The 15185-nt window shown below is 35.7% G+C and overlaps 1 protein-coding gene across 1 annotated transcript in view; it reads left to right on the top strand.

The window, feature by feature from the left end:
* LOC136038985 (N-acetylneuraminate 9-O-acetyltransferase-like) overlaps nt 1–15185 on the top strand; it is a 159805-nt gene that overhangs the window by 72278 nt on the left and 72342 nt on the right. The window contains exons 11-12 of the mRNA XM_065722507.1: nt 7622–7791; nt 10784–11020. Of these exons, the coding sequence (XP_065578579.1) occupies nt 7622–7791; nt 10784–11020 (407 nt within the window). The remainder of the gene's footprint in view (nt 1–7621; nt 7792–10783; nt 11021–15185) is intronic.

Here is a 15185-nt window from a genome sequence, read left to right as displayed (position 1 = left end):
ACTAATACAACTACTTCTTCTATTGCATTTACTTGTAAGGCTTAGATGAAAATTTCAAGAAGTATATGAACATATAGGTTATCAGAAGGGCATATGAGCAATATCATAGCAATGACTAATTGTACTAAATTAAAACTTCTAGGACTTGATGGAAGGGATGTTCTACTGACCAAAAGGTAATATGTTAATAGTTGTGCTGCTAGTAGTACTGCTGCTATTCAATACTATTAGTAGCAATATCAATACTACTGTGACTACTATTACAACTGTGCTTAAGGGTATGAAAGTGAAATTTTTAAGGAATTTTTAAGGGAAAAGTGAACTGAATCACAAATGCTGTCTGTATGCAGGTTGTCAAAAAGGTGTAACAGCAATATTTAGAAATAATGTGGCGTGTGAAGTTGAAACTAACAGTGCTTCTTGCGAGGGATGTTGAACTAACCAAAAGAAATATTTGTACCCTAATACTACTACCTTTACTCATACCTTCATTACTGTTACTTTTATTACTATTTATATTAGTACTGCTGCAACTAAAGCTTGGGGTACTACTATTAATTCTACTGCTGCTGCTGTTAAAACTAAGGGTATTAAGACGAATATTCGGGATATATAGAAACTATATGGAACTAATTTGAAACACACCTTGCCCGCACAGGTTAAGCAGACGCATCAGAAATGTTTCTGGAATTAAGCTACTGGAATTAAGCTAAAACTTTCAGCCTGCGTTGAAGGAGATGTTGAAAGAAACCAAAGGTACTATACGCATACTGCTACTAATTGCTGATATAACTATTGCTACTGCGCAAGCTAAGGATATTAAGGTGAAGGTTTTAATGGCTGATGTTAATCTGAATCAAAACAAAGTATGAGCATGTGGACTTTCAAAGGTGACAAAACAATATCTGAAGAAAAACTTATATTATTAAGTTAGACCTGTAAGGGTAAGTTTTGGGCGAGTTTGAACTAGCCAGACGGCACTGTGTGTGTACTTTTAATACTACCACTGCTGTTACAGTAACTATTGACGCTAAAGAAATTAAAGGGAAACTTTTAGGGACTGTTCAGTTAAAAGAAAAACTGTATGCATGCAGGTTGTCAAAAAGGAATATAAGCAATATCATAGGCAGCAGCACTCTATAATAGCTAAAAATATCATTTAAACTTTTAAATAAGCTAATTCGTTTCAAAGTTAGAAGTTCTGGTGTCCCTTGTTAGAGTAAAATAGAGATTGGAGGGCAAGCAGCCCTTCTGTCATGTCAATTTATTTCCCAAACGCATCCAGTCAAAATTTTTGAGACAGCCATTTTGTTCAGCGTAGTAGAACGGTCCAGCAACTACGTCTTTAGGGATATTTAACCCGCCACAATTATGGAATTGGCCCATTATATTTTAAAACTCTATGATTTTCTAAACTAAATTAAAAGGCATTGTGTTTATGGTTGCCAATAAGACACATCAGCAATATATAGAGAACGACTGGGAGTATTTAGTTGAAACTTTCAAGGCTACTGCTATTACTACTTCTGCTCTAACAATTTGATTGAATAAAAAAATGGTATCCCCAAGATGGTTTTAGAATGACTCGTAGCCGCTACTCCTTTCGTCCTTTAATGATTTAAGATGACGAAGAAGTTTAACGGAGATCCGCTCAGAGCAACAAGCAGGTTCATGTTACGTAATAGGGAATGTTTTATTTCGAGATGCAGGTGCTTATGACGCAACAGCGAATGTTTTTCTAAACGAGACATGTGATAGTTACTTAAAACCTGAGAGGGCCAGGGCTTGTACACTTCAGGATTTGTTTTTTGGTTTTTATGGCACTTGGTATTAACCAAGTGACATATAGCAATCGCAAATTCTGTCGGTCTGTTCGTCTGTCTGTCGGTCCCGGTTTTGCTACTTTAGGCACTTCCAGGTAAGCTAGGACGATGGAATTTGGCAGGCGTGTTAGGGACCAGACTAGATTAAATTAGAAATAGTCATTTTCCCGAATTGACTATCTGGGGGGGGAGTGGGGGCCCGTTAAATCGGAAAGAATAGAAAAATTGAAGTATTTTTAACTTACGAACGATTGATCAGATCTTAATGAAATTTGATGTTTGGAAGAATATCGTGTCTCAGAGCTGTTATTTTAAATCCTGATCGGATCTGGTGACATTGGGTGGGGGGAGTTGGGAGGGGGAAACCTAAAATCTTGGAAAACACTTAGAGTGGAGGGATCGGGATGAAACTTGGTGGGAAAAATAAGCACAAGTCCTAGATACATAATTGACATAACCGGAATGGATCCGCTCTCTTTGGGGTGGTGGGGGGGGGGGTTAATTCTGAAAAATTAGGAAAAATGAGGTATTTTTAACTTGACATTTGGGGGGAGTTGGGAGGGGGAAGCCTAAAATTTTGGGAAAACACTTAGAATGGAGGGATCGGGATGAAACTTGGTGGGAAAAATAAGCACAAGTCCTAGGTACATGATTGACATAATTGCAATGGATCCGATCTCTTTGGGGTAGTTGGGGGGTTAATTCGGAAAAATTAGATCCCCGACCGGATCTGGTGACATTGAGGGGAATTGAAGGGGGAACCGGAATTCTTTGGAAAACGTGAAAATTGGGGTATTTTTATCTTACAAATAGGTGATCGGATCTTAATGAAATTTGAAACTTAGAAGGAATTCGTGTTTCAGAGCTCTTTTTTTCAAATCCTGACCAAATCTTTTGATATTGAGGGGAGTAGGAGGGGGAAATCTTGGAGAACACTTGGAGTCGAGGAATCGGGATGAAGCTTGGTGGATAGAAAAAGCAAATGTCCTGATACGTGATTGACGTAACCGTACTGGATTCGCTTTTTTTGGGGGAGTTGGGGGGAGGGGTTCAGTAATTTGGCGAGTTTGGTGCTTCTGGACGTGCTAAGACGATGGAAATTGGTAGGTGTGTCAGGGAGCTGCACAAATTGACTTGATAAAGTCGTTTTCCCAGAATCGACCATCTGGGGGGCTAAAGCGAGAGGGAAAATTAGAAAAAATTAGGTATTTATAACTTACGAGTGGATGATCGGATCTTAATGAATTTTGATATTTAGAAGGACATCATGACTCAGAGCTCTTATTTTAAATCCTGACTTGCATTAAGCCTCTGATTTTCCTTTTAAATCAATCTATTGATTCTTAGAATTTTGTTAGAGCTCATACCATATGAGCTCTTGGCTCTTTGCTCTCCTTGCCTCGTCACGAGTGCCATATGAGTTCTTAGCTCTTGTTACGTATTAGGGTTTGTTTACTTATGCAAATTTTAAAAAGCGTTTTTCTTCGATTTCTTAAAAAAACCGAGAGGGCCAGGAAAAAACCTTCAGGGCCCGCTAGTGAGGGACCTTGAAGACGCCGGCCCCTAGTTAGCAATTCCACCGGGGCATTTGCATCCAATTTCACCAAACCCCATAGGAACCAATTCCAACGGGGTCCCTAGCAGTCAACTACGAAGGGGGGGGGGTTAGCATCCAATTCCACCGGGGTCTTTGCATTCAATTTCACCAAACCACTAGCAACCAATTTCAACTGGGCCCTAGAATCCAATTCCAACAAGGGGTTCTAGCAATCAGTTCCATCTTGGCCCCTAGTAACCAATTCCAACGGGGCCCTAGCATTCTATTCCACCTGGTCTATAGCAACCAATTCCAACGGGGGCCCTAGCAGTCAATTACAATGGGGCCCTAGCAACCAGTTTCCAACTGGGGCCCCAGCATCCAATTCCATCGGGTCTTTAGCATTCAATTTTGCCGTCAAGACGTCTTCCAAGACCTTTCAAGAAGTTTCTTAAGAAATTTTTCTTCAAGACGTTTTTTAAGACATTTTAAGACGTTTTTAGGACTTTTTTGTCAAGATGTTTTTTCAAAACACTTCAAGACGTTTTTAAGACATTTTTCTATGTTAAGGATGACGCTTTCTCATGTGACATGCTAGAGGTCACGGGCCGTGGGGCACCCTCACTTCTAACTTTGGAGGACACACACGGGGGGTGTTACCTAATGACAATAGACACGTGGGTTGTTACATAATACTTTAAGAGATTTTTCCATCAATGCGTTTTTTTCTCAGGGAACTTATACTTAATGGATTGAAGTGCTAGACAGCTTGAGCATGACAGTCTTTAACCGAAGATTATTATTCGGTTAATACTTTCTACGTTATACCTATTCCACGCAAGTAGAGCCCCAATGCTATTGCTTTTTGATCTATTAGATGCACCTGCCTGCTATATCCCATTAATTTAAATCTTGATACTAGCAAAATCAGATTTTGAAAAATGAAACACGCAAACGATGGAAAAAGAGATATATTTTAATGAAAATGTTAGGTTTCTTTGAGCCAAGACTGTATATATTCACGCCACCGTGACAATATGTGTCTGGCCCACCCTAGTAAGCAATTCCAGTGGGGAAAGGCTGTTGTTAGAGGTAAATTTAAGCCATATTAAGATGTTTTTCTGAGAGGTCTCAATACAAACACCTCGTTTCTATTGCTCCATTAGATGCATCTGCACGTTACATTCCATTGATCTAGTTCTTAATACTAGCAAAATCCCATCTTGAAAAATGAAACACTTGAAGGAAGAAAACAGAGACATTTTGCATACTGTGATTTCTCAGAGGTTTTAATGAAAATGCCATGTTTGTTCGAGCCAAGACTTTGCATATTCACGCCATCTTGACAATATGCGTCTGGCCCACCCTAGCAAGCGATTCCAGATGGGAAGGGTTGTTATTAGAGGTAAACCTAAGTCATTAAGATATATTTCTGGGAAGTCTTAATGAAAATGCCTCGTATTTCTGACAGAGTGTTAGATTTCAGTCCCTCTGCCGAAAATGTTTTTTAGACACCTCTCACATTAACTTTAAGCTGTAGAACGTGTTAGTCCAAGGCAACTCACGTCACTGTGGCAAACTATGGATGGCACACGACACCCTCTGTCACCCTTCATCATTCCTTATACACTTTTTAGTATTTTCTTGTTGAAATATGCTTTAAATCTATTGGATCGTGTTTTTGCAAGCCACCCTCAACGTGATACACCGTGTCAATTCACACCACTATGCCACGTTATGATTTGCCTCTGGCAACTATTATCGCACATATGACATTTTTTGGACATTTTCCTAAAACTATATCTGTTTATACTAGAATCGATCGCTTAAACTTAATGGAAAGTCTCCAATAAGTTTTCTTCTGATGACTCTTGGAAATTGAGGCCAGCGTGGCACAATCTACCACGCCGATGAAACCCTCTGGCGCACATTTTCACGCCTAAGAGTTTTCAACCTTTTTTTCCACAGAAAATAACTTTATAAAAATGACCATTGTTTTTATTTGAACAGTGGTAACTTGCCATTTAATTGTTAGATTGCGATGTTCCAAGGCAATTCCCAGCCTGTGACACTCAATGGCTGAGACACGACACCCTCTGGCGCACATTATTACACCTAAGGGTTTTTCAATCTTTTTTTTACCACAAAAAATAACTTATAAACTAAAGATGACCATTGTTTTTATTTTTACAGTGGAAACTTGCCATTTCATTGTGAGATTGCGATGTCCCATAGCAATTTTTTGAAATTTTCCTCCAAAACTATCCGTTTACTCTAGAATCGATCGTTTAAACTTCATGAAAAATCCCCATTAACGTTTCTTCTGAAAACTCATGGCAATTGAGGCCAGCGTGGCACAATCTACCAGCCTGATATCACCCTCTGGTACACATTATCGTACCTAATGATTTTTAAATCTTTTTTCCCAAAAAAATAATTTTATAAACTAAAAATGACCATTGTTTTTATTTGAACAGCAGAGACTTGCTATTTCATTCCTACATTGCGATGTTCCACGGCGATTCTCAGCCTGTGACACTCAATGGCGGACACACGGCACCATCTGGCAACCATTATCACACATATGGCATTCTTTGGACATTTTCCTCCAAAAATATTCGTTTACACTAGAATGGATTGTTTAAACTTAATGAAGAACTATCAGTAATGTTTCGTTTGATGACTCCTGTCAATTGAGCCTAGTGTGGCACGATCTACCAACCCGATGACATCTTCCTACTAGGTTAGATTACTGCTAACCTAACCACTAGGTTAGGTTAACTTAAAAAGTGTTTCAGGTCGTACAATATGACAAGTAAGATTGCTTGAAGTTAGTGATGATTATCCTCACAATCCATATTATAAACGGATACCCGTAACATTCAATTTTGAGTAGGAAATTCCGCAAGGAAGAAAAGGCTTTAGAGCACTTAGTTAGAGGAATAACCATTTTGTCGTCAGAAGACAAATATACGTTAACAAAAACTAAATTGCCATGCTTAACAGCGGTAAAATTATCTGTCAACTTGGAAGATGTTCGGAATAGGAAGGGTGAGCCTTTCTCAATGCAACATGATAAGCTCCCGGAAGGTCTCCCACAGGTCTGTCGAGCACAATTTAAGAAAACCAAATAACGGCTATTTTATATGTACCTGGTTACAGAGAAGTAGTGCCTGACTATATACAGCTACATTGGCATCAGTTAGGGAGGGGGATTTTGGAAATACACTTGCCCACCTCCAAATTTTCGTTAATTGACGCCGCTGTAGACCAATAATAAATGTAAAGACTTTTTAGAATATTTACTAATGCTTCAAAATCTTTGCAAGTGGCGGAAGTGTTATTTCGAAGAAAGAGCCTTAGTTTTAGAGTTCAAATTTGTAAAAACATTGTAACTCTCGATTTTCTAGACCGAAGTTGAAGTCCTAAGCGTAACGCAAAAAAGTAAACTTGAAAAAATTTATTGATTCAGAGGCTTTGGAGCTCATCAGGCGTTTTAACAAAAGAATTATACTAGTAAAAAAATGCTCTTAACTGATAAATGTTTCTCTAAGTATCTCAAGTCCAATGCTTTTTTTGCAGTTTAAATAGTGTTAAGTTAATGTTAGCAGGTACATGATGTTGTAGTTTTTTTAAACTCTTTCTGAGGTTAATGTTTATAATTTTTGTGGATTTGTTTGCCTATCCGTCCTCCATATCATACTGTGGCATTCGGATGGGCTTTTTTTATGCTAAGTTTTGTTAATAATTGATATTAAATTAAATACATTTTCTAGATATGAATAAAAATAAAAATCAATTGTGGTTTTGTGCTTCGCCCTTATATTATGTATCGTGCTAAGCATGATAACCTTTATTTGTTAAGTTCTGTGTAATTTTCAATTTTGCAAAATGTATCTAATTACTCTATCTTAAGTCACGTATTTTCAGTTTCGTGACTATGTAATAGAAATTCTGCCGTGCTAGTTAGTTGAATCACTTCCGGTATGTCTCCTAGAAAAAAAAACTATCGCTGGGAATTTAGTGGATACACCACTTCACATTTATCATTAATTAATAATATGTAGAGAGAAAATAATACTAACCAATCATAAATTTCTAAGAGATTGTAAATGAAAAAAGAAGGAAAACAAAAGATTCAATTATATTCGGTTGATACGATACTTCTCTGTCTTCCTGGATTTTTAAATGTATCTTTTATTCATTAATTTATTATTTTTTTTTAATTGATTAGTTTAAATTAATTTCTTTATTTATTTAGGTTGGATGCAACTTGTTATTTTGGTGTATCATATGACAGGAGCAAGTTCAGTTGTACCAATATACGTTAACATGCGTACGCTAGTCTCTTCATACCTTTTCCTAACTGGCTATGGACACTTTTATTATGTTTGGCAAACTGGTGATATGGGGTTCGTCCGATTTATGCAGGTTAGTCATTTTGTCGACCCCAAGCAGGATCAATGAGTTATGAGGCAATATCTGTTAGAAAACGTGATTTGTAACCTGTCAGCGCTATCCTATTTCAGTGTTTTTATTTTTTACATTCACACTAGCTTATATTTTCCTCAAAATCATCCCTAATTGCTTAGCTCTCATTTTCTAATCTTCGAACAAGAAACAAATATTTACAGGTAAAGTCGGAAACCTGGAAATTCATTAGTGCCACATTTGTTTGCTTCCATTATCTTTCTTAATTTCTGGAATTGCTTATTAATACAATTAACAAGTAAATTAACAACAATTAACAAGTTATTACTTGTTAATTGCTGATTGAAGACACAAAATATAAAAAGTTAATGAGGAAGTTTCTGAAGGCAGTGAATACAATGCAACTTAAGCTAATATTTTGGCACATAGCTTACAGTCAATGAGTTTAAAAACAAAATATAATTTAGATAATAAAAGAGAAACAATAAGAATATAACACACTCCAAAACTCTTTGATAAAATAACACTGACCTTAAAACTATGAAAACACAAAACTTTGGACAGTCTGAGTTTATGTTTATGAAGGAATCCAGTTAAGGTTGTCCAAATCTTTATACATTTTTTTTTTTTGTTTTAATTCAGTGCTGTTTTACCAAATGATTTTCAAATGTGTTAGGTTTTTTTTCCTACTTTGGGCAGACTCCCAGCTTATACCTGTGAAGTAATGCGATTAAGGTTGTCCAAATTTATTTTTGTGGTTTTAATTCAGCGCTATTTTATGAGCAAGTTAGATTTTTTCCTACCTTAAACAGGGTCGGAGCTTATGTTTGTGAAGTAATGCGGTTAAGATTGTCCAAATTTTTATTTTTTTCTGATGGTTATAGTTCAGCGCTATTTTATCAACGAATTTTTCAGTGAATAAGCTTTCTTTTTCTACTTTGGACTGATTTAAACTTATATTTGGGAAGTAATGCGGTTAAGGGTGTTCTCCAAATTTTTGTTCTAGTTTTTTTGTGCTTTTAGTTCAGCAATATTTTGTCGAATATTTTTTTTTTTTTTAGTTTATTTTTTTAGTGCCTACACTATATTTTGCTCAGATATTTTGCTATTAGTCTTATAACTGAAATATTTGCTTAGATATTATTTTATTCACTGTATTAAAAATTCCTCATTTACTTCTTACATTTTGTTTGTAGAAAGGCAGTGCGATCTTCGTCTTTGTTTACTTCAAGTTAAACCAAAATTGCTTACGACGGGGACTAAAAATTTCTTTTCTGTTTCTTTTCTGTTATATAAAGTCTTAGTGGCCGAAAATTTAAACTCCCTCTTTTATGTTTGACAGTGGATTTAATAAAACTGGTTTATTATTCTTGCAGGTCATAGCTTTTCAAACGATAAGAGTTGTTTTTCAAAAGCGTTCAATTTTACAGGACATAATTCATGATTTAAAAGGGTGAAGAAAGATATAAAAATATTCCGGCTTGCATTGATCTTTTGAAACCAAAGTAATGAATTGTGTTTATTGGATTTAATAAACTGCATTTTCTTATTATACTTATTTTATTTATTTTAGCTTATTATCCGATGAGTATGTTAAAGGGGCCTAATGTTTTACGTGTCGCCCCAATTGAGGGTTGTCGGATTACAAGCTACTAATGCTTTTTTTTTTCAAAAATGAATTTTTATGAGAGTCCAATTTGAAGTTACAGTGTATACACCGTGCTCTGCAACAACATTCGGTGGTTACAAAGTAACGTATACACCGAAAAACCATTGTGCTGGTGTTTATGATTTATGATTTTTTTTTCTCTCTTTATGTGTAGATAAAGTAGTGAAATAGTGCATAAAAGTGTTGTTATATTAGGTTAATGTTGTACAGGGTCTCGAGTGGTGACTTTTTTGCTTTTTTTTTTTTTTTGCTTTTTAAGGGAATCTATTGATAATTATTTTGTTTTGTAGTTTCGAGAATGGTCGCACAAGCCATAAGGCTTTTTGGCAATTTTTTTTTTTTGTGTGTTTTTTAAATAAATTCTTTCTCTCTCTCTAAAAAAAAACAAAAAAAAAAAAAAAACGGAAGCTTTAACTTCGTCGAAAGCCAAGCCAAGAAGAGAAGAAATTTAATTTATACAATTTATAAATATATTTTTAATTTAGACAATATTGCGTATACACCGTGCTCTGCAACAACATTCGCTGGTTAGTTATAACAACATAAACAGCAATTACTCGAATCGGCTTGACCTTATGAGATTTTGTGTAGCTTCACCCATCAGCAGTTGTCATTTTAGGTATATACACACCAATCACTATCCATTGTTCCAATATTAGCTGCAGATATGGCGTTAAACTACTACTCTCTTGGACTGATCTGGATCGGAGTGATCTATAACTCGAAATGTGAAATGTAGAACTTACGATTTTCTTGCTTTGAAGTGCTTAAGAGCACTTGTGTGAAAATATGTGTTGGTTAGGGGAGAAGTTGCTCTTAGCGTAGTTTAACTTACAAGTTATGAGAATACAGCACCAATGAGTAGACGGAGTTCATAGAAGCCTGCGGCTGGAAAAAAAAAGTAGATTCTTTGATTCTACCGAAGAAATGTAATATTCTGAACGATATGAATTTCTTATCCAATGGAGTTTTCTGGCGCTTTTAAGTCTAGGGCGGGGAGTCAAAAGTAAAGATATGTAACACTATTTCTGATTTTGCTGCAATAACTAAGGGGAATACTATAAAAACTTGACTTCAAAAAGTTGCAGTGGTACTATTTCAGCTTAGGTTCCAATATATAAAACTACTCCTAAAAGACGATTCTTTGTAAGAATCATTTTCTTGCACAAATAGATTTCGACTTCGATAGAGATCTAGTTTCAGTTATAAAAATTGCCTCAAAGATTATGGGATAGAATGAGTTTCTTTCTGTGTTTTTTTCTTATACGTCTATCTTCATAACCTTGCTAAAACGTGACACTATTGACACTATCAATATTGCAGGTACTGTTTCGGATGAACTTTTTTGTTGCTGTTCTTTGCTTGTGTATGAACAGACCTTATCAGCATTATTACTACGCTCCTCTTGTAAGCTTTTGGTTCGTTGTGATATACATTTTGCTTGCACTGCCACCCAGAGTGACGGCCGCCAATAGTATTGGAAAACCGTTCAAGTATCTTTACGTTGTACTTAAGTTTGTCGCATTGGTTGCTGGTATCAACGTTCTTTTCATGTCTGTGGTAAGCTTTAAACTATCTCTTTTGAAGCCGTGTTGGGATTTGGAAGGTTCAGGACTACTGCTTTTGTAAACACATTTTTATCTAAACTGTCAATATTGTTTCATTTTATTATTTTTTTTATATTAATCTTAACATTTTATGTGACGTGAAGATTTGGGTCTAAAATAATTTATTAGTTTTTCTTCTCTTTATGATGTCTTGTCGTATCACATTATCGGCATCCAATTAATGTAATAAATAGTAATGGCAGTTTTAGATTGCGTGATGATCACTGTTTTCTAATGTTATGCTGTTCCAATTTAAAAACTGTGCTCAGTTTTGGCTAGAAATTCACTCTCCGTTTTTTTTTTTTTTTACTTCTCATAGTCTTGGCTGTCGTGTGGATTTTGTTCAAAATCGAGTCAGCCCAGCCACAACTGTATATGACAGAATCGATCTTATTACTAACTTTTGTGTTAGTTAGTTCCTTTGGAATTCTTTTTTTCAAAAAATAATGCCCAAACCAATAGCTTGTATCATGAATTTTAACCAAATCGAAGGGTCTATGCGCATGATGGGTCTTATCTCAATATTTTTGCGACATTAAAGGTTGCTAGAAATTGCCGCTTTGATGATTTAAGTGAAAAATCGAACTAATGAAAAGAATTTTCTGTGGAATCTCTAATTGGTTTTCTCTGGGACCCCCTAGATTCTATCTGTACAGTATTCCAAAAGTCATGCACCGAACATGTTCTTGTAAAAATACACACCAATGTACACATTATTAACCTTAATTAACTGTAAACATTTTAATGTTTATTTTTAACAACAAAATAAACAATGTAACTTCTGCATTGATACGTGCGTCAAGTCTCTGTAGAAACTGTCGTTTACCCTTCTGACAGCGTCTTTTAAATCATCAAGAAAACATGGACTGTTTTGATACACAACAGGTTTGAGACTTCCCTCAAAGAAAATAGCTGAAATGGGATAGATTTGTTTATCAGGTGATCGGCTCCGAATATGAATATCAATTGACCTCTTTCTTCTACTGTTTCTCAGCTATATCAGGTAACATACAAGTTTAAAGCATAAAAACGAATAATGAAGATGAGCATGGGGCGTGGGACTTGTAGGAATATCGAGTAGCCTTCCATATGTGTGTATGCACACCCCAAAAATTTTCCATTTTTGATTTATAAATGTCGAGCCTTTGCTCAAAATCCGTTAACAGATATACTTCAGCTTGTGTGTGTTTGTGTGTGGAGGGAGAGGTGAGGGGGGGGGGGGGCTCGCTTTATTATAGTCTTTACTTACTTTTATGAGTATGTCCAGAAAAAAACATATGTACACAATTGTACAACTAAAAAAACATGCACACAATTGTACAAACGACACATTTAAGACAAACTCCAATCATTTTGCTGTCTCAAAAAGCGAATTGACTATTACAATCAGGAAAATTCTAGTATCTAGAATGTTTTTTAACAAGAGACGCTTATTAGGGAAGGGAAATAAGTCTCTTAAGTGTCCCGTAGAGGCACGTTGACAAATGCCCCTGTAGGCACGCCCATTAATATCACCTTAGACATTAAATACTGAACTTTTAACTAGCTAATCATTTGGAGGCTTTGAATGCTATTTAGGCATGGAATGCCCTGGCTCACACATTCAGTAGATGATGTTGCTTTATAATATGTGTAAATTAAGTAATGAGACTGGCAACCTAGCATTCGATCTGGCATCATTGGAGACGTGACACTTGGATGAGTGGCAGGTGAATATGTAATTCGCCCTCAGTTCGGGTTTGAGCTTGCTAGAGTCATCTGTTGTTTGTAATGATTATTTTTATGGAAAATTTTTCTATTGTGCTCTAAAAATGACTGACATCAATTTGAGCAGCGGTGTGGTATTAGGTTTTGTTTTAGACTTGGGCACAGTGCAACAAAAAAATTCTCGCTAAACTTCAGTAGGCCTACGGAGATAGTGTTTATCAAGAACCCAGGTTATTTTTGCAGTTTCAGGTATTTCCGAGATTCGATTGAAGATGAACAACGATACAAAAGGCCTTCGTCTTTAGTAAAAAATGAAAATGTCACTAGAATCCCGTATTTTGTTCATTTAGATGGTCGGTTGACTGCTAGATGATGGGGGAGTAGTTTAAATGGAATCACTCTGCATTGGATTTTGACTTGTGAACTGGGGATGAAAAATATATGCGCAAACATGGTTCCAAAAAACCTCTTGCAGTGACAGAAGGATGTCAGGAGGGAAAGATGCCTTGAATTTTTGGGTTGGATTGAAAATGATCCCCATTTTCTGGAACGTGTCATTACTGGTTATAAGTCTTGGATGCCCATGTTTTACCGCAGAAAAAAAGCACCAGAAAATTGACTGGCACTGTTCAACCTCTCCCAAAGAAAAGCAATGATGAAAACCAAAAAAAGCAATGATGGGGTAGTCAAAGATCAACCGTGTGCTGATCTGTTTTTTTTATATCATTGGAATCATCCACGAGGAAATTGTACCTCAAGGCCAAACGATCAATCAACACTTTTTCCCTGGATGTTTTTTAAAAAAAACTACGAAACTGGGTCATGTATGGAAGATCATCCATTCAGAACAACTGGTTGTTGCATCACGACAATGCTCCTTGTGACACAGCAATTTTCAACAAACGAATTTCTGGCTTTTAAAAAAAAACATTTTTGTGGTTCCTAAGCCTCTTTATTCACCTGACTTGTGTTCTTGTGACTTTTTTCACTTCTTGAAGTTGATAATTGTTGAAGTTGATGATGATTTAACTTCTTGAAAATTGGCACAATGGAGCCAATTTTGGCACAGTCAAAAGCATACAAACGGCTGTAACCGACCAACTGAAAGCTATTCCAGTTTCACAGTTCAGGTACTGCTAAGAGGAGTTAAAGAGCCGTCTCCAGAGCTGTTTGGCTTCACAAGGAAGTTATTTTAAGGTTGATAATATAAAATTGTAATTCTATTTGAATCAATAGCAATTTTAAAAATCAGTCTCATTGCTTAATCTACAGACCTTGTATTTGCAATGAATCGAGTTTCTCTACTCAAATTGTCCTTTATGCTCCTAGTCGTGAATGTCTACATAATTTTTTCTGATATCGGACAGCCAATCTAACTGATTGAAAATTCATTAATTTTTTTCCCTGACCGATAATATAAATCTCATGCCTGAAATAAATGGTGTAATAAAAATTGTGTTCTTACCGCCTTCCTCAACTTCAAAGTCCTTCTGATTCAAACGTGGCGCTTTCCTCCAGAACTGTCTTCTGTGCTTATGCGTGTGAACAACAAGCTTCCTTTTTTGCATAAAAGGCAAAATTTTTTCGGTACATATTTAGATTGACTGTATATTAAACATATTAAACCTTCATATAAAACATATAAAGGTATTATTAAACCTTCTAAGTAAGATATGATGAGATTAAACTTCTATTGTAATTGTATCTCCGGATTCACTGTTTAATGCTTTCAGTTCTGTAAAGTCAAGCTGAAATTTTTTTTAAAGTAAGCAAAAGAAACGCCCAAAATGAGCGTTGATTTAGAAATAATTCCTAGGTCAAAAGCTGGCTTAAATTAGATATGGCTAGTTTTAGTTTTAAAAAGACAGTATACGTTTTTATATAATTAAAACGCTATATTTTCATATAATATAATTATATATAATTAAGTTAATATATGTTTTCAATAATTGCTGTTATAAAGAAACAACGAGACCCGAAATTCATATGAGTTACCTTTGTCTAAATTTCACTGCCATTCAGTGTATCATGGGAAATCAAGGTTGTAAAATTCAGCGGTGACTCTAGGCCTGGGCAAGAGGGGCAGCTTCCCCTCCCCCATTTTTCCTAATCTGGCACTAAATTTATTTTGTGTTATAGTTTTACACTCATTTTAAGGTACCTTGTCCCCCCTCCCAGATTATGAGGCCTAAAACCACTACTGGTAATATTGAAGATTTTACGGAATGACTTGGCGTCATAAGAATAACTTCCATATAAAATAGTTTATTCATCTCGATTTCCTTGTGTTAATGAATAAATTGAACGATGATGACTCTGAATAGGTGAATATTTAAAGTTAATGAATAGTTTGAGAGTCTCGCCAAATTATGCCTTTTTCTTTATATAAAAGTTATTTTTCCCAAGTCGAT

Source organism: Artemia franciscana, chromosome 2, assembly GCF_032884065.1.
Source record: "Artemia franciscana chromosome 2, ASM3288406v1, whole genome shotgun sequence".
Lineage (NCBI taxonomy): Eukaryota > Metazoa > Arthropoda > Branchiopoda > Anostraca > Artemiidae > Artemia > Artemia franciscana.
This window is presented reverse-complemented; position numbering and strand designations above follow the sequence as displayed.